Genomic DNA, 22,192 nt, shown 5'->3' with positions numbered 1-22,192 from the left:
TTTCTTGCTAAGTTCTGTTTCTGTTTTTTCTCTGTTTATTGTTAGTAATTTATACTTCTTTTGATGATTTGTAATCACCTTTATATACAACCCACTTCTGCCACATTGTCTCTCAGATTTTCCTGAGTCTGTATTTGTTTACTTGTGCAATTGTCTTCTTCTTTTAACCATATGAATCTTACTTCTTTGTTTTGTTCCCATGGCTTTCAGTCACTCATGTCATCATGTTCAGTGTCAAACTTATAAAAACCTATATGCTTTTGCTTCTCATTATATATCTGCTTTTGTCTCCAGTTTCTTCCACATCCTCTTTTTATTTCCTTTTTCTCTCATAACTGACTGATTTATTCTGCACTGTGCTTTTTTTTTGTCTTCTTTCTAGCAGTTTCTTCTGACTCAAGCAAACATTTCTTCCTTCATATAAGAAATAATCCACAAAAGGAAAAGAAAGAATCCTTTCCTGCCTTGTCTGAAGTTTTGCAGTAACTTAGCTTTTGTTGATTAAACTTTTTTTTTTGTGAGTCCAAAAAGACATATTGTCTAGATTGATATACAGTTGTGTGTTCGTCTTTGATTCCTTACGAAATTTTCAAAGTAACGGTTATGAACCTAAGATTTTGTACTCTAGCATGCAAATGACTATAGCTTTCTGTACCTACCTTTACTTCAATTAAGATAGAATTTGCTAAAGTATTAGCTTATTATCTTTAAGTTTTGTCTCAGAAAATAAGTTGTGCTTATTAACATAAATAATGTCTAATACTTAATAATACTTAACATTTTAAGGCTTAAATGGATTCCTTTTGACTACTGAATATCTCTAAGACAAAGCTTTTACAAACAATGATCTACATATATTCAGTTGATTGTGAATTTCAAGCTTTGAAAGCATTTTTTTAAAAAATATTTTGTGCAAATTTATACTTTAGAATATATTTTTATTTAGGTAAGTTAGCAAAAAGATCACTGGTATCAAAATCCTGAAAAAGAGTTCTTCATTGAATTGTATTTCTTTTGCTTTATTTTAGAAAGCATATCTTTTTGTGAATATAAAATCTACTTTTAAAGATTTTGCATTTATTAAATGGCTAAAAGGTGAAAAACTGCTTGAAGGAATGAATGAGACAGGTCTGACCTTTGATTTTAACTTGTTCTTGTCGTCTAGACCCAGCTGTGCGCCTGGCGTTGTTCAAAAACAATGAAAATAAACATCTCCCAGTGAAACCACCAAGGAAGACACAGCCTGTAAATACTGGTTACTTTGAAGGTATGAGTATGTATTTCACTTTACCTTTGTGCATGTATACATATATATCTCAAAATATCTTTTCAGTTAACCTGCTTGAAATATAAAGCAAAATAGAGAAATAGAAAAAGGCAGGAGTTTAAGGTTCTTTGCTCTTCCAGTTTATCTCAAATTATGGCAGTGAAGCATTACAATTTCAGGTCTTTCAGGGGGTGGAGGTGAGGGGATGCTTTCACAGATTAATTCGTAATGAACTGGTACCTATGTAAGAACACCAGAGCACATCAAATAAAAATAAAATAGAAGACGATGGGAGTTAATTTTTATGAATGTATTGGCACTTCAAAATTCCCATCTCTTAGCCTCTTTTCTTAAGCAGGATACTGATTCCTGAAGATCATTAACATTTGCTAAAGAAGCCACTTTCATAAGAATTCCCTAAAAATTCACCTTTAGATGGAAGATAAGCAAAGAAATTTCACCATGAAAGAATAAGATAGACTTTCCAAAGGCCTTTAAATGTTTATCTGTTTCTTTTACTCATGAAATTAATGATAAAATTCTGCTTGGCTTTAATAGAATTAGAATAAGGCCAAGTCTGTTTTTTTTTTTTTAAAAAAAAAACTTCATTTAAAGAAGCTGAGCATCTGCAAAGGCATCGGTTTTAGAAAAATATGGTTCCTTTTGTAGCCGCAAACAGTGATTAGATAATCGTCACCCATTTTACTTTTATCCAAAGCTTCTCATTTCTTAGTATATGAAATGGCATCTCATTTCTTAGTATAGGAAAAAAATAATATTAACCTTCAATGAATGGAAATAGATGTTAAAATCTGCCCGAGACAAGTCTACAAATATCCAAGTATAACTGAATCGCAATTCTGTTGATTAACCTTGCTATATGCAGGTAGAAATTTGCTTTACGTTCATTTACACCATGCTCAAATTGGTTTGAAGGAATTCTGGGGGGGTTTACAAAGAAGAAGAAAATGCTTTGGATCCAAGCGTGGATTTACCTATAAGAGAGGCACACCCAGTATATTGTGCCTGGTTTACCATGTGCTATCATAACACTTCCCCTGGCACATGCTGAAGAAACGAGGGTGGATTGCCTGCAAAACACTGCAGGTGCCTGCAGCATGCAAGCCGTACTGCTGATGTTCAGAGCTACCACAGAGACAAACTTGACCCCAGGCTCAACACTCTAGGGTTTAGCCTAGCTTTCCTGACTTGGGCTTATTTTTTCCTGCGTGGGAATATTTCCCTTCATTTTAGGAAGCGCATGTATCTATTTTGAATATTACTGAATTTATTTTTGAATGCGGGGAAAGAAGAAGCTGCAGCATGTTGGGTATCAAAAAGCAAGCACTGAAATCAGTCATACTCTTTAACTTTATTTTCCAAGGATAGTTATATTCCTTTGGCCAGCTAAAAAAAACGAGATTTTCTTCAGCAATCTTTTACTGGGTGCTTCTGGGTGCTCCTGCTCCCCTGAGCCTTCAGGAAGACAAGGAGTACTATTCTGATAGACCAGAATTTAAAATTGTCCTGTTTAAGTCACAGGACTGTCAGATAGGATAGCTAGAAAGTACTAGATTATTAATTAGAATCAAGAGTGCTCTGCTGGGCATATATTTTTGAGATACTATCTGAATTTAGAGCTTCTTGATCTAGATTTTATTCGTATCTACTTCATATGTTATCTCCTACAAAAGCACCTACATAATGATTTGACAAAATTGTGTTGTGACTTACAGCAAAGTTTCTCTGCCATTTATCCTCTCACCTTTTGACTATTTCTTCCTCTTCTGACTGCAAGAGCTTGCTTTGGGTCTGCTCTGCAATGAGAGTTCCTTTGGTAATAAGAAGTTGGAATGCTTTCATTCTGTATCTGTAAATTTTGTGGACGCTATATGCCAAATCAAAAGAAAACGCAGACCAGTCCATTATTTGATGGAGATAAGCTTTCTGTCTTCCCTTCATAGGATGGTAGTCAGTGTTCTGGTAGAGAATTTGCACTCTAGTCCATCTCCTTCATAAACCACTAAACAATCTCAAAAAAAAAGGAAAAAAAAAAGAAAGAAAAGAACATGTATTCTAAATATTCTTGCTTTATTTCTTTAAAGTGAAAATGGGGGGAGAAACCATAACATCAATGGCTAGTACACATGTGTTATCTGTTAAATAACAGAATCACTACTTTTGAAAGGGGATGCCCTCGGAAGTGAAACAATTAGAACAGTTTTAGCTTTTCAAACTGGAACACATCATGGTAGTGAATATGTAAGAGGTAATCTAGTTAAAATGTATGATGAATGTCTTGAGTCTTCGTTATTTCCTTAGTTTATGCTTAAAGCACTAAAAATGCTTTAATGTAGAAATGCCTAATGTAGAAAACACAAAAAGAATTTTAAAATAAGAGGTATAGCAATAGTTAGAAGGAAATAAAGGATGAAAGGGAATGAGCTTAGTATCTGATTCTTGTATGTAAAGTATCTGTATGTCTTAATTAAACAGTAGGTATCATATTTATATTCACTTTATCCTGAATATTGAGCTGTTTGAAGTATCATTTGTAAATATAACTTTTGTTTTATATGTACCAGCAATGTTTTAATGTGTTTATCATTTTAAAAATTATTGAATAGTAAGCCTTTGTTGGACAATGAGAATACAGCAAGTGAAAACCAAGAATTTTGTCCAAAATTTAGTTCACTGAACATAAAGGAAAAGTTTTGCACTTAAATAATCGTCTCCCGAGATAGTTAAAACAAATCGTTGCTGGGTTAAGGATTATATTCTGTCATAATTTGCCTTGTTGTACTTGCTGTACAAGCTGTCAGGCTGACAGTGTTACATGATTACCATGTAGAAAGCCACACTGTGAGAACATAGTTGAACTAATACTCATCTTTCTTGGCTTTAAATATAATTGATAACTGTACTTATTATTATTATTATTATTATTATGTTTGTACTCTGTGAAAACTACAACTTTCCCTGCTCCAAGTCTCAGTTATTACAAATTATTAAACCTAAGTTATAGTAATGCTTCATGGAAGATTTTAAACAGGCTTTCTGTTTACCGACAGTATGCTGATTGTTTATGTATTTTATTTGTATATTTCTTCATTAAAAACTGTAGTTTAAAATCTTACTTATTTCTCATTTGAAATCTGTTTTCTGAAATAATAGTAGCTATACATGACAAAAATAGTCTGAATCTACAAGTGTATTTGAAGTTGTATAAAATGTGCTTGAGGACCTAGTTTTAAGAAGGCCACTCTGTTACAACAGTTGCAAGGAAGTGATATGTAAAATAAATGTAGACATCAAACTTTCAAAACTTGTGCATAGCTTTGATCCCATGGGGCAACTCGCATAACTCTTAATTTGACATACGTATCATAACATAATGATTTGGTTGGACAGATATAAATGAAAATACATCTTTCAAAGTTTGAGCAATGTCATATTTTTTTATTAACTTTTAGGAAGGTCATCATACTTTATTCAGTGACTTTGTAATGATTCCCTTTTGAAGAACCATTAATTCACATTTGTATCACAATACGCACAAAAGCTCGAGACAAAATCCTTTGTATTACAGGCTTCATAAACACCATGGGGGAACATATCTACAGACAAGCGCTTTCCATTTAAAAATACAAGCAATGTATAAAGACCATGGGCAAAGTGAATGAAATTTTGTGTGTTCTGTGTGTACATATATGAATATACGTCTGCATGAATATGTATACATACAATATCTGAGTGTATGTATGCACATATGCATACACACTGTAGGTTTAAATAGGTATGTGAATTCAATATGTATAAAAAGGATAGTATTATCAGCTTTTTTGTATATTTAAAAAGGAAAATAAATTATGAATATTTACTCTTTGGTGTCATTTGCAATATCAACATGTAGGTGTATTTTGTAATATTAATGCTTTCTGCCAAGATACTGTTTCACTTTCTTTAAAATTATTTTAATGCGTGAAGTCATTGTATAATAGAGATATATTGGTGAAATATATTATTTAAATAAATACGCTTTCAGAATATAGTTACATATTGTTACCTTAAGTTGACTTAAGTGTGCCCCAGTTTAAACAAATGTAATTGTGCATGTACTGTGCACTTTATGAGCTTTCCTGCTTCTCTTAAGAAGCTACAACCTGACCAAAAACCTGAAGGTAACTGAAAGCCTACTTTGATGTGCTTTCACATCTGATGATTTGTTGGACATTTCCTGGATTGTGTGTTAGATGCTGCTGCTTTTGGTGTGATTGGGTTATGCTTCCAGCAGAGTTGCTGGGTGTCTGTTAGCACTAATGAGCTGAGAAACAAAATATGTCAGATAGCGATTCTGATGAATATTTAGGGAGATTTTAGTATATTTTATAGGTGGTGGCAGTTTAAGGGTCTCAGCGTTTTGGGAGAGTTTTAAAGGAATGCAAATGATTTTTATTGTGTGCTGTTGTGGGGAGAAGTGTGTTCTTAGATGACTTTGCTTTTCACCTGGTTGTGTGGAAGCTATTTCAGTGATTGATCTAAGATAAAATAATCTGGAAATATGTACCATGTTTTGGACATAGTACATCAATTTTGTGTTAGTCTCAGCAATCTCGTTTATAGAGAAGTTCCTATCTGCTCTGTCAACCAAGAGTTAGATACAGCAACACAAAGCTAAAGGAACACCCTAGGCCTTGCACATTGCTTCACTAAGGGCATTGGAAACACTGCAGTTTATCTGAGGTCCTCTGTAATCCCTCAACAACTATGGGGGGTTATCCAAATAGTTTCTTTCAGTGGCATAGGAAACTGGATTGCCATCCAGTTTGAGGAGGATGGTGCTGGCCTCTTTTCAGTGGTGGCCACTGATAGAGCTAGAGGAAACAGCCGGAAACTGAAGCATCAAAAGTTCCACAGGAACTTAAGGAAAAATTTCTTAACAGTGAGGGTGACAGAGCACTGGAACAGGCTGCCCAGAGAGGTTGTGGAGTCTCCTTCTCTGGAGATCATCAAAACCCGCTTGGATGCAGTCCTGTGCCATGTGCTCTAGGTGACCCTGCTGGAGCAGGGGGGTTGGACTAGATGACCTCTAGAGGCCCCTTCCAACCTTAAGCATTCTGTGATTCTGTGATTCAAGAGCAAGTTGGAAAGGGGCAGTAGAGATTAGCTGGGAATCCAGGTAAAGCCATGCAATCTCTGCATAATTTGGATATGATTTACTTGCAGTTTCTCAGAATTTCACACATTGTGTTCTGATAAAGTTAGTAGTTTAGGTGATTTACCACCACTATAATACATTTATTTTTAGTCACGATTGTGTCTATCAGTGGTACATATTTATTTTGTATTTCAAAGAAGTGAGAACAGTATAACTTGTCTTTATCCAGAAGCGTGCCCAATATCCACTCCCAGGAAATTCAACTCTTATTAGATGCTTTGGATTATTTTGTTAGGATGCATTTACTGTAGTTTGAGAACCTGTAGTTTGAGAGTCTGTAGTTTCTAATCGACAATATTGTGTTTCTTCTCATACTATGCTTGTTGACTAACCAGTAAAAAGTTGAAAATGTAGTGAGTGTAATGTTAAGGCAGATTTCACCAATACAAATTTAGTAATGAATAGATTATGCTTTTACAGGTGGCTTTTAATTATGGAAATATTTGTTCATTTCTTTTCAAATTGTCAGTAAAAATAACATTTATATTTCATATTGGAACTAGATTAAGAGGTAAAATGATCTTGTGATTACTTTACATGATTGGAAAACAAATACCAAGAATCCATTTAAATTTAATAGCATGACTGGATACTCTGTGTCTACTTTCCAGCTTTCCACTAGTTCCCAATTATGAAGCTCCTTGTATTTTTACATTTTCTTATAACGAGTGCTAATTTAAAATGAAAGTTGAGCATTTGGAAACCAGTAATTTGGGATTTTTGCACATATATTTTTGCACAGTGACAGACATAATTTCTTAGATTTTTTGTATTATTCAATATGAGCATATTGATAGAAATGTGTATGTAGTAATTAAATAGTATTTATGTTGGTTCAAGTGACTAGTGGTTGTAAATACTGCTGCTTGATAGTAAAGAGAAAGCACTGAGAATGGAACGCTGTGATTTAACTATGCTGTAAAATTGATAATACATTGTTATTTGTTATTTAAGGGCAGTTAAAAATACATTGAGCTGTAGCTGAGAGTTGTGTGTTAGCTGTTTTCATCTTTAATAAATTAACTGTTTTCAATGGAAAATTATAAATGGCATCAGCTCCCAGGAAGCACCCATTGTTTGTAAACATCCATTTCTAAATTTAGTCATCTTTTATGTAGCCGTGGTCTGAAAAGCATTAATAACCACATTCTAAATTTGGCATTGCTGCAGTTCTACTAAAGTATTGCAATGTTTACAGTAGAATGTAATTACTGTATATCTCCCAGGCTTTAAATTTGTATGCCAGATTATGGCAGAAGTAGTTTCTAAACTGGAGAAAATTACAGAATAATTTCCAGAGAATGTAAGATCTGTCCCGAAATGTGATGAAAATGCATTGTAGAAACCTGCAGTGAGGAAGGGAATCTATCTCTTAAAATCAGAATTCCCTGGCTTTGTTTCTTATTATCTAGTGTGAGCTCACACAACAGACCTCTCGCATTGAAATATTTTCTCATTTTAAGGAATTAATGGCTCTCCACCAGCCCTTTAACATGTAAAATGAGTAGGTTACTTGTGTCCAGTACATCCAAAAAGAGCCAGGATAAAATAAACATGAGGAGTTGGATATCTTGGAAAAAATCTGTCATGGGTTTGGGTTAATCATCTCCAGAAGAAATTCAACTTGATGCCTGAAATGTAAGACTTCTTGGAGAAAGCAGTAAAGCCTGAGGCAGTGTTGATCTGAAGGAGTGCTCTCCATGGGTCAGAGCTGCTCTGCTGGCAGAGTGCAAACCCAGTTCACAACAGCGGTACGCTGAAAAGTTGTAAAAGACTGCAGGGGCCTTACAGTGCACGCACTCGAGCTTCAGTTACATAGTTTGAGTGGCCCAGTTTCTTATTATAAAATAAAACTAAAAAATAAAATGTGTGCCTAATTTTCAAGTCCCCTGTCCATCAATGATAATGTAGGATTTTTTCAGTGCTCATGGAATGAAGCAATCCTGAAATTATAGTGTAAATTTAAAAATAAATGCATAAAACATCATTTAAGTGCATTCATGCGGTGCACGTCAGTGTCTGAATATTTATAATTGATCTAGACATATGACATCTTTGTTAATATTACTGCTTTTCATATTCTTTTTTTTTTAACAACATTTCTATTTGTCTGAAGTTCCCAGACTCAAGGTACTTACCATAGATATATTCCAGCTTCATATCATAGTCATACTGTGGTTCTAGTCTTCAAGGGTCCTATATTCTGGTATTGAAGCTTTTCTGATTTTGACTGTATATTTCACCTGCTTGTGTATTACCTATTTCTCTTTCTCTATAGTTTTACAGATGGTCGTAATTTGCAATGACATCAGGTGGACTGATGGACCTAAATAGGATCTCTGATAAAATTTTGTGTCAAATTATTCCAACAAACTTTAAAACTTGTATTTTATACAACATGTAAGCTCTCACCTGTGCTTTCCACATTTTAATAGTTTATCTTTAAACTAAAATGAACTCCACGCTAGAACAAAAAATCTTACTGCTATTTTAGCTAAATTTCACAGTGATTATTTGAGTAGGAATGCAATTTTGCATAAAATATCATCAGTGGCTGGGAACAAATTTATCCCAACACAGTAGTTCACAGAGTTTGATTTGCATCTTCTGAGATTCTCCTTCTCTTTTTCCTACTTTCCTTTGCACTTTAAGTCCAGGACCCAGGTGATGTATCACCTATATTTCAACCGGTGCGTACATAAATAAGTTGACTCCTTTTTTGATCCACAGCATTTTATACTACATCAGGCAATCATTTTGGATGAATAGACCCCTGACTACCGAAGCATTTCAAATCCTTTTACATTTGACCATTCAGTGACCTGATAACTATTTCCTGTCCCTAAGTAAGGTTGTGACCCAGGTCTTAGAGTGCAAAAGACAGATAATTTTAGCAACAAGTTAAATTCAAATGGATCTCGTTGGAAGGGGTGACGGAAAATAGGTTTGGCTAAATTCCTCTAAAATAAAGTGTTACAACACTTGGATTAAGTTAGTCTAGTTAAAAGTAATTGTTAAATTTGTTGTCATCTGTTTGGATGCCTGGGGTCTGTAGGCAATACTGGGGTGGTTTGTTTATTTGCAAAGATACTCTTTTTATACTTGATATAGTATGAAAAAAGCACATAATACTCTTTTTATACATTCATGAAGACGTCATTAAAATGTATTTTAGAAATAGAAAAAAATGTTTTTTATATTAAAAGAATTTTCCAAAGTGAATATTTCAAGTATTAAACTTACATTGGTACGGACATGGTATTTTAACATAGACCACAGAAAGTTGAGCATACAGACTGTGTCCATGAATTAGACTGTGATTACGAATGTTACATTGTTTAAATATTCATCTTGCAAAAGTATTTCCATTTCTTATGGTGTTATGGGTGAGGAATATGATAAATTCTCAGAAACATGTGTAGGTGCAACTCTTTTTACAGTAATACAACATGATACTACAGTTTAAGAAGTTTCATATAGCTGTGCATTTTAAAAGCAGTGCCTCTGCCTGTTTTATCTTCTGGAGTACTGTTAAAGATGGATTAAAGGAAGGCTTTAACCCTGAGTATTTCATTGATTTGAAAGTATAATCAGTTAGAGTTTTTATAATAAAATTTTGTTTTGCTATTCTGTTATGGGAACTATGGTATTATGAAGAATTATGAGGTCAAAGAGTGAGAGCAGTCCAAAAAGGTTGTTTAAAGGTTGTTTTCATGTGACTGTTTTTAACACTAAGTGTACATTTAAGTCTTTTTTTTCTTTTACCACCAATAGAATTGTGGATCAACTGTATAACATAATTTATCTCATAGTGCGCAACATTTTTTTCAAACAAAACATGAAGAAAAGACTCCAGAATTGAAGTCTAGTTATTGAAATGTTTGTGTTGTTTGATATAAACTTTGTGGCAAAGTCATATACCTTTTACAAGGGTCATGGGAGCTATAGAAATAGACAGCAACTATGGTAGATTTAGAAAATTTTACCAGGGATTGTGGGAATGTTTACAAGTAACCCACATACTGTAATGAAAATGTGCATGCATGTAGTAATACCTTAGCAGCCTGTATGGCAGGCTGTGTATTTCTATAATGTTCATTAAACAACTTCATAATTTTACAGTTCAACTTTTACCATGTGCAGCAGACAAACATTTTGGCTGTTTTGTCAAATCTGTAGTTTTGTGCAGCTTTGGTATATACAATGCATTTATTTTTTTCTGGTTTATGTGTTTTAAAAAAATATGATTTATAGCAGAACACTCAAATTTGTATGTTTAAATTGACATGGAAAAAAATATACCATTAATTTTACTCCATACTAAGGTGGAAATACTGTATTGTCCGGTTATATATGATATATATAATATATGTATAAAATGTATATGTATATAAAAATATATATTTTTTCAGATTCCTAATAAAGTGTGCATATAGAGACAATATTTTTTCCAAAATAGTATTTACATGGCAATCTAGAATAGTCTGTCCTTTGCAGGTTTATGGTTAGGTTAAATAATCTAATATCTGATTACAATTTCATAAATTACTGCACTTTTAGAATTAAGTAAGTAGCCCAATGCAGATAAAGAAATTTAGATAGACAAAAGAAGAGGTGGGTTTTTTTATCCAAATAGACTTAAGAAGATTTAATTTTCAGAATAATAATTAAACTAACAGAATATTAACAAATAATTTGCGCGTGGTTTCCAAGTGTAGATGGAGTATCAAGCTTAATAAGAAGTGGACTGTGGAAAGTCCTTTCTCCCTTTGCATGCTTATTGTTTTCTCATGAGGTAAGTTTGGTATTTTTAGTTTATGAAGAGAACAGGGATATCTTTGACCATTTATAGAGTTTAATTAAAAATGTATTTTAAAAACTAATACGTATGTCAAATTAAAATTTACTGAGAATTTGCTTTAGTAGATGATGTTGTGTATTTATAATTAAGAAATTAGTAATGAATGTAAAAGAAAAAAGAAGGTAAGGCAGAAAGTTCTGATTTAACCTACTGATGACCTGGCTTTGTTTGTTCAGATGACAGTTCTAAAAGTGTGCAGAGAATATTCCCTTTTAATACAGTTATTTGCCGCAAGCCCTGACCTCACTGCCTGTCAGGGAGCAGGTCTGAATTGGCCCTTTCTCTGATATCGTGACATTGCTTCTGTTGCCTCGATTGTGACCTCTGATTGCATGATACCCCTGAGAGTTGTACTTAATAAGCGTGACTCCTGACTCTTAGCCAGGTCTGCCTGCTTAGGTTTTGTCAGAATCTGCTTGTAGTCTGGTCTACATATGCTAAAACATTGCATAGGCTGTCATCATACCATGTGAGTGCTGTGCACTGTATTCAAAATCTCTTTCTAACTTCTTTTATCTATTGCAAATTGAAATGTTCATGAAAACATATTCGGAATAATTTTTAAAAATTGATTCTTCCAAAATTATGACTGCTAGATATTTTTATTTTTATTCCTCTGTACAGTTACTATTTCACTGTATTCCTAAGCATGCATATTATCATGCATGTGTCATGCTAATTGCTTACTTTGAGATTTGTTTTATTTCCCCTATGAGAGTATTTTATCTCCTATGACTTCCCGTCAAGGATGTGTTTGTTCCTCACAGAAATGGTAGGGGAGAGCCCCCTTATTTCATTATCTGGTTAATAGAGTTGCACAAAGAGACAGTATTGGTGAGCATCCAGAGCACTATGAGATGTAGTAATTCAGGGTCTAGTCAGGTGAAAGCTGAAGAATCTGTTTGGAATCCAAGAGAGGGTAAGTAGAACTAAGAATTTTTAAATATCACTGAAAATTACCTTTCTTGTTTTAGTAACTGTTTTGCTACCTCATTGCATTCTTTTCTCCTGTTTTCCTCCTCTTCTAACCAGAATCCTGAAGGAGAGTCTGTTCAGAAACCAGGCAGCCTTGGGAATGATGATGCTGTTCAGTCATTCTCCAATTTTAGCGCCCCTTGATGCATTCACTCAACCAGAATATGGAGAAGTTCAAAGATTTGAAAGAATTGTTTCAAGAACTGTGGTGCAAGCTAAAGACAAGTTTGTGTATTTATTTATGTATGTCTGTTATACTCTCACTACAGATACGTATACCTTTTCCTAGTCTCTGTATAATAGCTCTAACATACTGCTTTTAATCAATGTATTTAGCTTTTCAGACAAGAGGAGAAAAATCTTACTGCAACAAAATGTTACGTGCTTTCATAGTTAAATTAAAAGAGCCTCTGTAAAATTTATTAACTAATGTTTCTCTATTTCTTGAACTGTCTTAAAGAATACTATTGGTATATTGAAATTGTTGGTATATATTGGGATATTTCATATGAAAAAGGAACTACATTAGAATCCCTATTATAAAACAAGTTATCTGATACAAGCCAAAAAACAGACATTTTATTGCTGCTTTTAAAGTTGACAATAGAATGCTATTAGTTCTTCTATGTGACAGTAGCTGTTACAGAGAAAATAATTCCTTACTTTATTTGGTCAGTAAAATATGATTTTATTATCTTTTAGAAGAATTACTGTGTAAGGTGATACAATTTTAATACTCTAATTTATTTGGTAAGGTTGTAAAGCTTCTTGCTCAGCTGTCTGTTCCATTTTCCAGGAAAAAAAAAATAATAAAAAAAAAATAGTAGTATCTGGTTAGCTATTGAAGTGCCTTAATCTCAAATGGGAGTTTACTTGCCTAATTGGACCTCATGTGCTTTCACTCCTTTTTGGATCAGCCTTGAGTGCTCTGTAAATTCATGTGCCAGTAGCAGGAACATGCATAATTGGTTGCACACAAGCAGAGTTAGGAATGAACAACTACCATTGTTGTCCATTGCTGTTCAAAGCAATATGTAAAACAATTTATACTTTTAAGTTTATTAGTTATGGCTGTTCCGAAAACTATTCGCAAGTATAAACAGAACATGTGACAAAATCCCTTATTCAAAATTGTCATGGTGTTTAACTCATTAACACCATTCATGATGTTTAACTCGTATAGATTCTATAAATGTAGACATATAGATGTATAGATAAAGGGTTATACATATTTAAGTGATATCGAGAGCTGTAGCTTAAAAGTGAGAGCAAGAGTTGAGTAAGAATGAAATGAATTTAAACACAATTTCTGATTGTGATGAAAGATGAAGCTGTGTTCAGTAATAAAATTGTTCGTTTGTTTGTTTGTTCATTTTGTTGTTCCAAAAAATAATCTGAGAAAAGTTCAAAGAAAATGGTTCTACTAAAGAACAGAAGTCAAGGTCATTTTTTTTTCTTTCTTCAATTCTGATTTATTCATTCAGTGAGGAAAATCGTTCAAATCCACTCTGCATAGATAGAAATATTGTAACTAGAGCTAGTTTAAAATCAATATAACTATTTTCAATTTCCATGATGCTGAATACTCTTGCATATATGTTGTCTTAACAAAAATGATTTACTATACTTAAATTATTGCATTTTTCATCTGATTACAAAGCCACATGAATAAAGTATTAATGTAGGATAACTTTTAGGCAAATTGGTGTTTGTTTTGTATTGTTTTACCTGTCCTCTGTTACAAATGGAATTCCCTTTTTTAAATTGATCCATAAGATATTTTAATATTTTTTTTCTTCCATAATATATAAACCTATTAAGTAAAACTTAATAGGAATAGATAGTGCTTTTATATTTGTACGTACGTATAGTCACTTGTAAGCTCATAGCATTTAGGGATATTTTAAAATCGGAGATACGTATAGAAGAATTGTACTGACTTGGGGAATACCTCACTTCAGGTGTAGAAAAAGAACCATATCTATGTCTGTGTTAAAGCTTGAGGTTTTTTTATTTATTTATTTAATTCAATAAGCATTAAATCAAGCCTTGTTTATACAACATTTGACATAATGGCAGGCCTGATCTTCAGTGTTACCTCTGGGTTTTGCTATAAAATAAATTAAACAGCAACTTCATGCTTAGTCTGTGTAGATTTTATGTGTATATTTGATAGAGTGGTTTTGCTGTTATGCATTGCTGCACTGACACAGCCATAAATTATTTTTTTAGTGCCTTCATCAAATACCGGTAGGTATCTCAGGTCAACATAAGTTAGAAGGAGTAAGCCAGGTGTAAATAATTTCGCCTACACAACATAAAACACTTCAAAATTGAAAATAGCATATACTGGTTAGTACATAAACTGGTTAGTGGTGATTTAGATTCACAGGTATTCATGCGTATTTGTAATGCGGCTACATATCGACATTAATAAAAATATTTCATTCACTCAAGTATCAATCAAATTTGCCACTCCCAGTGAATGATTTAAAGTAGAGAAAAGGCAGATTTGGAGAAACAGGCAAGGATTTTGTGAAAAAATGGGCAGAAAGGATAAACAGGTTCTTTTTGCATGCTCTTTCTTCCTACAGTCGCTAACATGACTGTAAGCACGTAAGCCCTAGATATGTACTTTCGATTTCTTTTTTTTTTTTTTTTCATCTTAATCTCGTTCATTCTTTTATGGCCCTTATTATCCAAAGATTTCAGGGGTACAGACTTGGGTATCCTCCAAACTTACTGCTCAGCAGCCCTGTTGGTTAAATTTTGCTTTGGTTGAGTGGCTGAAGCATCTAGGATATAGACTACAAAGCACCTTGTTTATAGAAGACTACAGACAAAAATGATGTCAAGGGTTTTCATTTCTGTATTTTTTAAGTTTTGGACATCTGAGGAAGTGAAGTATGGTCATCTGAAAGTGGGGAGAGAGATGCTTTTTTCCTATATACTTTTCCATCCTGTTTTCCATACCTGAGAAAATGCCAAGAGCAGCTGATATATTTCAACTCTTGTAGACTCAATGAATGGAGTCAGTGACTATGTAGTGCTTAATCCAAAACTTAATAAATACAAAATCACAAACACGTTTGCCAAAGTTTAATGTTTGGATTTCCTCTTCTCGTCTTATGCACTTTCTTGATGGTCAAATTTAAGCTGAGGGAGAAATAGTACTTCAGTTCTAAAAATTGTCGCTGCAAACAGGTTTGTCTTAAAACACAGCATACAGATATAGCAATTTTTTAAATACTGGAAAAACAAAAGGTAAAATAAGAGAGAGTGAACCAATTGTTTGGATACTGACCTTAGATTTGGTGGCATTTAGTTCTGACCTTTAGAAAATTAAATTCTGAGATATTGTCAATACATTAAATGCAGTATAATGGCCAATTCCAATGAGTGTAATTATTACTGTGTTAAATGATAATGATTATAATGAGGAATACTTCAAAGATTAGTGTTCACATGTTCATGCAAACTCTTTAAGTTTGTAACTTAAACTAAAATATCCTTAAACATACTCTAGATTTGGCTTGCAAATGTCATAAAATAAAAGTTACATTCTGTTATGCTCTTTTTTTTGAATGTTATGTTCATAAAATGGATGTCTTGCATAAATAATGTGGTGCAAATGCTTAGGATCAAAACATACATCAATTCAAATTGTGGGCTGCTGTTGGAATTAATATGTTTTACTTTGGAGCCACAAATGACATTGCCATGCTACCTGTCTCTCTTTCCCCCTTCTCCCTTTTTTATTTTTTTCCTTTAAGATAAATTCAGCATAAGTTTCAAGAACATGTTTTATTCAGATGCTGGCACAGACATTTCAAAGATTTGATATTCCTCCAGATTACAAGAAGTGAAAGAGGGCTTTCTTTATAAACCTTTGGAAATAGCAGCACTGATGTGTGTGGGAGGTGAATTATTACATACTTGGAAAGTTTCAGAGAAATTAGAATCTTAGCATTTCAGAATGTTTGTGTAGTTTATTTCCCCCTTACCTCCCACTGTGAAATATATTTGATCAACCACTGAGTCTGGGTGAATGACAAGAACTTAAGTTAGCATTGTCTCCTAGCAAACTTGATGCATTTTGCCTCTCCTCAATGTTGGCACTAGCCAGTGGAACATTAGTTTGTAGAACACTGGGTAAGTGATTGAAAAGCCATTTTACTATTCCCTATCAAAGAGGTAAAATGCATTCTTGCACATAGAAGTATTAGCCTCCTACTTGTTCTTCCTTTTTCTTCAACTCCACTTGCATCATTTGGAAGGACAATATTGATTGGAAATTTAGAGACATGAATTGAACACCACAATTTTGATTGCTCACTAACCAAAGCAGTGGTCAGGTCATGTTTTCTTTATTCTGTTTTCCAAAAAATTTACATTGCCTTTGTCATTCAACGATGTTAAAATAAATAACCATAATGATATGCTTAATTTGCGTGTTAAATGACAGTATAGTACTTTGAAGAAATAGTCTACTTTAGTGACTAATACCATGACAGTTATGTGCATTAAGAGTAATGTACATATCTCTAAATAAAATGTTTTTAATGGTACTGATAAAATGGTGAGGGTGGTGTATTCTGTCAAGGCTGAAACAAGCAGGGAAATGGAAAACAATGTGTGCAGAGGCCCAGGTATGAAATCCTGTTTCCCCTGAATTCAGAGACTGAAGTTTGTACAATTTTTATTGTTTAGGAATCTCAGTGTGAGGATTCAAGTTATGCATATTCTAATGAAAAGAGGTCAAAAGGATCACATAGAAGGGACATGCTGAAATGTGGTAAATACTGAACTGGGACAGATTAAGAAGAATGCACCACTTGGAAACAGAGCATAATGTGAAAGATGATAAGCACAGAAATACAAACACGGAAAAGAAGGACATCCAAAAAAGCCAGAGATTTTATTCATGATTGTTTGAGTGCAATGGATAGCTGGTTTCCGGGAAGGAAGAGTGAGGGTGTGGATGAGGTCAAGAACAGCTGCATCATGAAAGGGAGATGGTTACTAGAGCATGTAGTATGAGAGTATTAAAGACAAGGAGACTGGCAGGTTTTGCAGGTCATTGCCTGATGCTGTATTTTTCTGAGAAAATTTTAACTGATCTTTTATTTGTCTGTGCACTGATTCAGAAATATTTAAGGCAGTAGCTGTTTCATTCATTCTGGTCCAAGAGATACAAAATGACTCACTTAACTGATAAACTGATTAAGTTATTACAGAATCACAGAATGGTTGAGGTTGGAATGGACCTCTGGAGATATCTAGTCCAACTCCCTTGCTCAAGCAGGGACACTTAGAGCTTAGAGTTATTAATTAACTAAAATTAACTAATATACTTAGAACGTGTTTTTGGGTTTTTGTTGGGGGGGACAGAAAGAGGTTAGGTAGCTATTTGAAATGTACATGCTTGAGCTATTTGAAAAAGCCAATCAACCTGAGTTATTGCCTAAAAAAATATATTAATAAAACTGCAATGGTAATTGTCAGACTATACTACTAGCTGCCTGGAAGTCCTATATATATTCCTAACATATTCACTAAATAAGAACAACTACAACTACATTCTTTTACCAAAAAAATCCAGTATTTTGAGCATATAGTGATTGCTATATAATGCTTAGGTATGTTTAGTAAGTGCTAACAAAATAGACTTCTGACAAATCCACTAACCTTTGTTTTTCTGATGAAGGGGGAAAAATTGCTCTAATTTCTCTAACATTCTAGTATGGTTCATTATTATTATTATTATTTTCTGTTCTATTTCCAAATTTTCCTGCTACATATTGCAGTACATATTAGTAGCCAGTAATATATACCAGAATACTAGTATATAAGAAAAATTTAAGTCAATTAATAGCTTTGACATGCATTTTATGTCCAAGCTCAGCTAGTTAATTCTTGTTTTAAGAGTAGGGCTTCCAGAATACATATTGAGAAAATTAACTCTGGTCACAGATTTTTTATATTAAGGAAGGAAAACTTAGACTGCTGAAGAAATTCCAAGACTTCCTTTCACATTGTAGGCCTTAGTTCTCGCTAGTCTCTGACTTTGTGTTTTATTTTGTATGAAGTGAGTTTTGAAGTGAATTAAATCATTCTCAAAAATCCAAATTTAATTGTAAAAGGTTGAATACATTATAAAATTATTCACACAATCCTCTGTTTCTAGAAATGTATGTCAAGTTAGAACTTTTATTTTCCTATCAACAAGTAGATTTGAACAAAAATCACAGTGTTTGATTGGGTTCCTTGATAGTTCCCCACATAAATTGGCAAAGAGTTCAGTAGCTAATTGGAATTCAGAACAATCAGAACCAATATTTCCTGGTCATAGACTCTGCAAAAAATGAAATTCAGAATCTGAAGCATTTTTCTGAGTGTAGGAAGTTGTATAACCATCTTCCTTCTTTTGTATAATACTTTGTGGTTAAGAACACTTGCCTTGGCAGAGGAAAACATGGGTTCAATCTTTTTTTTAATCTCAAGCTTTCACGATCCAGGTTTTTGGGTTTTTTTTTTTTTTTTTCCCCTTGGTGCAGAGGGTGGAGGGCGAGGAGTATTTCAGTTTCATTTTTAAAGCTGACCTCTACAGCCAGGGACACAAGATTCCTCAGTCTTGAAGAAAATTCTTTGAGAAAATGACTAAGTTAAGGCACTGCAAGTAGTCCACATACCTCTTCTCTTTCAACTAGCTTTAATTAACAGGAATAACAGTAATATTTTAAACTGGAGATGACTTATGCTGCCTCAGCTTCTATCTACTAAAGAGTCTGTCAGATAGAGAGTAATATTTTTATGTAACCTTAAAGTCTCTTAGCTCTGAACTAGACAGTAAACAGTTCAGCAAAGACAGATTCTTATGAATCTGCACACTGGACCAAGAAAATAGTGTGTAATTTTCCTGAAATACAAAGTTCTGAGCACATTTAAGGCACCTAAGAAAATGAGGGTGGGTCTTCTGAATAAGTTCTCACTACTCATATGCCAAAAATCTCTATGCAAATGGCAATAAGTGGCAATAAAATCTTTGTTGAATCTGACTTAAGTGTGCAGGTTGTGTGTGGATGATTAATTGGCAACACCTAAAAATCAGTACTGTATTAATGCCAAATGTAAGTGTATTCCAATCTTAAAACATTAAAGTGTGCATGTCATGAAAAAAAAAAAAGTTGAAAAGACCGAAAACTTAAAAGTGATAATCTAATGAGTGTATGATACTTTAAAAACTTCTGAGATTAATTTGGTTTTCTATGGAATTGTGCCTTCTTTGATGTGTTCCTTTTTTCTTTGATATTCCATGAGTTGTCTGGATTTAACATTTAAAGATTATAGGACTGATCCATTTCAAAGATGCAGAATGCTTACAGCTCTTAAGAACTTCTGTGGAATTTGTCAGTGTTAGTACTTCTACAAAATCAGGTCCAGGTTTTAAAAAACCCAGAGCCCTAATTAAGCAAAGCTATCAAGCAAATAGATGTTAATGATACTGATATACTATATCCTAAAACACACATGATGTTTATAAGTGGAATAAGAAAATAAAAATGCTGTTTTTACTTATATTAAATTCATTAAAATTAGAGATATTACTATTAAAATGTGGGACTACTGATATATCCCAAATAAGAAAATAGACTACAATTTTCTCCAGCATTATTAAACAAATCAATGAACAATGTCTGCATATTTGAGAAAAAAAGCCAGTAATAGCAGTGATGTCTTTAATAACATGCACGTTTTTAAGAAAAAAAAAATCTGTTTTATTTTGTGCACATTATATATTTTTCTTCATCTCTTCCTTGTTTTCAATAATGATAGCTAAAAGTGTTCTCAATAAAACTGGTATTGTTCCAAGGCAAAAGTCAGAAATTCAAAATACAACTAAAGTACGTTATTAAATGATAATTTTGGAAATATAACTTACCTTTTTGTTGCAAGTTTCCACATAGCTGACTGTATGCAAACTCTTTTGACCAAACCCACATACTAAGATGTAAAATTTTGATACTGATTTTAAATCACTACATAGACTTCTTTTGTAATGGAGGAAAAGAGTACAAACACATTAGTTAGTTAATACATAATTGTTACTGGTCATTTTAATAGAGAGAAAAAAATTCTTTGGAGAGTAATGGGTAAGAAAGATGGCACCAGCTTTTCTGTAAATGTATATTCTCCTCATGGGAGAACACAGGCTAAAAAACAGAAGGTCCTGTCTCCAGGATGCTGTTATGAAGTTGTGGAGAATATTGCTTAATCTTGTTATGTGGAACAGTTTCTTCTTCATGTGAAGTGTTATGAGGGTACCCAAGTAGTTGCAAATGTAGGACTACCACTTACCGAGATTTAAAGGTCAGAAAGATGTGCTCATGAACTAGGAACACATGAAAAAATATTATAAACTTAGAAGAAGAAATGGCTCCCACTTTAACCAAGGGAAAGGTGGCAAACTCTGTAGTTGGCATTGTTTAGATTTTAATACTTGATAATGATCCAGTAGTGGACCCCTTGTTCTTTTTAATCAGGCCTCACAATCTCATTTGGGAAGACATGGTGACTCTCTGTCCAAGCTTTTAATTTAAATCAGAAGTTTTCAGAACTGGGGAAGTGGGGAGGTATAGTAGGGAAGTACAGAAGAGTTCTTTACATCATCTGAGGACAGATTCATCTGCCTAATTTCTAGGCTGTCTAGGCCTCGACCCAGGCACCTGTCTAATTTTAATAGGTTTGTTATGTGTTAGGCAACTAAATAGGTCCAGCCTAAGGAATGGACTTGAATTGAATAGAGATTCTCTATATCTGAATAAATGGGGAGCACAACCAAAAATATTTAAATTTACGAGAAAAGAAGATGTGAGAACTTAACAATATCCTCTTGGAATACAATAGAAACAATGAACTCACTGCAAGGCCTGGTGGAGTGAGGGCCTGGACAACAAAACCTACATTTTGCAGCTCATGCCAAGGACATTTTAATCTTTGCAAAAGGACAAGTTTAAAAATTACTACGGGTAGTTTTAAAAAACCTTGACAAAGGAGAGTTTGTAAATAGCTTGTATTGTCAAAAACATTAATGAGGATTGAGGCTTAAAGTTAGGAAAGTGAGGAAACTATTGACTTCAAAGGTAGAACTAATTCCCCTGATACAGTTATTGATAGTTAAATCAATAATAGTGGACAAACAGACCCAGTACAAAGTAGAATGACTTACATGGTTCTTGGTTCAATTGCAAAATAATTTGTACAGGACAAGTAAGTTCTTGTAGCTTACTAAGCAGTTTCTAGCAGTGGCTAAATGCAAGTAAAGTGTTTCAGTGAGAGAAAGGAAACTCCATGAGGACAAAAGGAGTAAACAGTAAGGGGGAAAATAAATCACAGTAATCTGAAATACAATTAAAAATGAAAAATTACAGAAACTTTTTACATGACTCATAAAAACTAAGTCAAAGATGCCAAAAAAGACTTCACCTGTAAAATGAATGTATGAGGGTGTAAATATGTACATATATATGAAGTTACTCTACCCGATTACATACTGGCACAGCACAGTGCTGATTCCTCTGCAGAGTATTCCAGGTTTATGGCTTGCCCTTTCTCTTGCTTCAAAACATATCTGGTATCCAAAAAACAAAGAATCTCCCAGAACAAACATCTTTTTGTCATAATGTCAGTATTCTGTTCTCTATTTGGGGGTCTCTTTCATAGTCCAAAAATATGTACTAATTACTGAAAAATAATGCAATTGCTTTGAAATCCAATGTCACAAACTTCCATTTAAGTATCTTCATAGATTCTGTTACTAAAAGACAGATCAGAAGGAATGCCATGTGTCCACTGTTAAATATAATGAAGA

At 33.5% G+C, this 22,192-nt stretch overlaps 1 protein-coding gene across 1 annotated transcript in view; it reads left to right on the top strand.

Annotated features, from left to right (window-relative positions):
• LRRIQ1 (leucine rich repeats and IQ motif containing 1) overlaps positions 1 to 22,192 on the top strand; it is a 102,470-nt gene that overhangs the window by 58,409 nt on the left and 21,869 nt on the right. Inside the window, exon 22 of the mRNA XM_088532947.1 lies at positions 1,166 to 1,267. Within this exon, the coding sequence (XP_088389073.1) occupies positions 1,166 to 1,267 (102 nt within the window). The remainder of the gene's footprint in view (positions 1 to 1,165; positions 1,268 to 22,192) is intronic.

Source organism: Tinamus guttatus, unplaced genomic scaffold, assembly GCF_059628265.1.
Source record: "Tinamus guttatus ecotype Peru unplaced genomic scaffold, ASM5962826v1 Tinamus_guttatus_pri_ptg000472l, whole genome shotgun sequence".
Taxonomy (NCBI): Eukaryota; Metazoa; Chordata; class Aves; order Tinamiformes; family Tinamidae; genus Tinamus; species Tinamus guttatus.
Note: the sequence above shows the minus strand (reverse complement) of the source record. Positions and strands in the feature narration are given on the sequence as shown.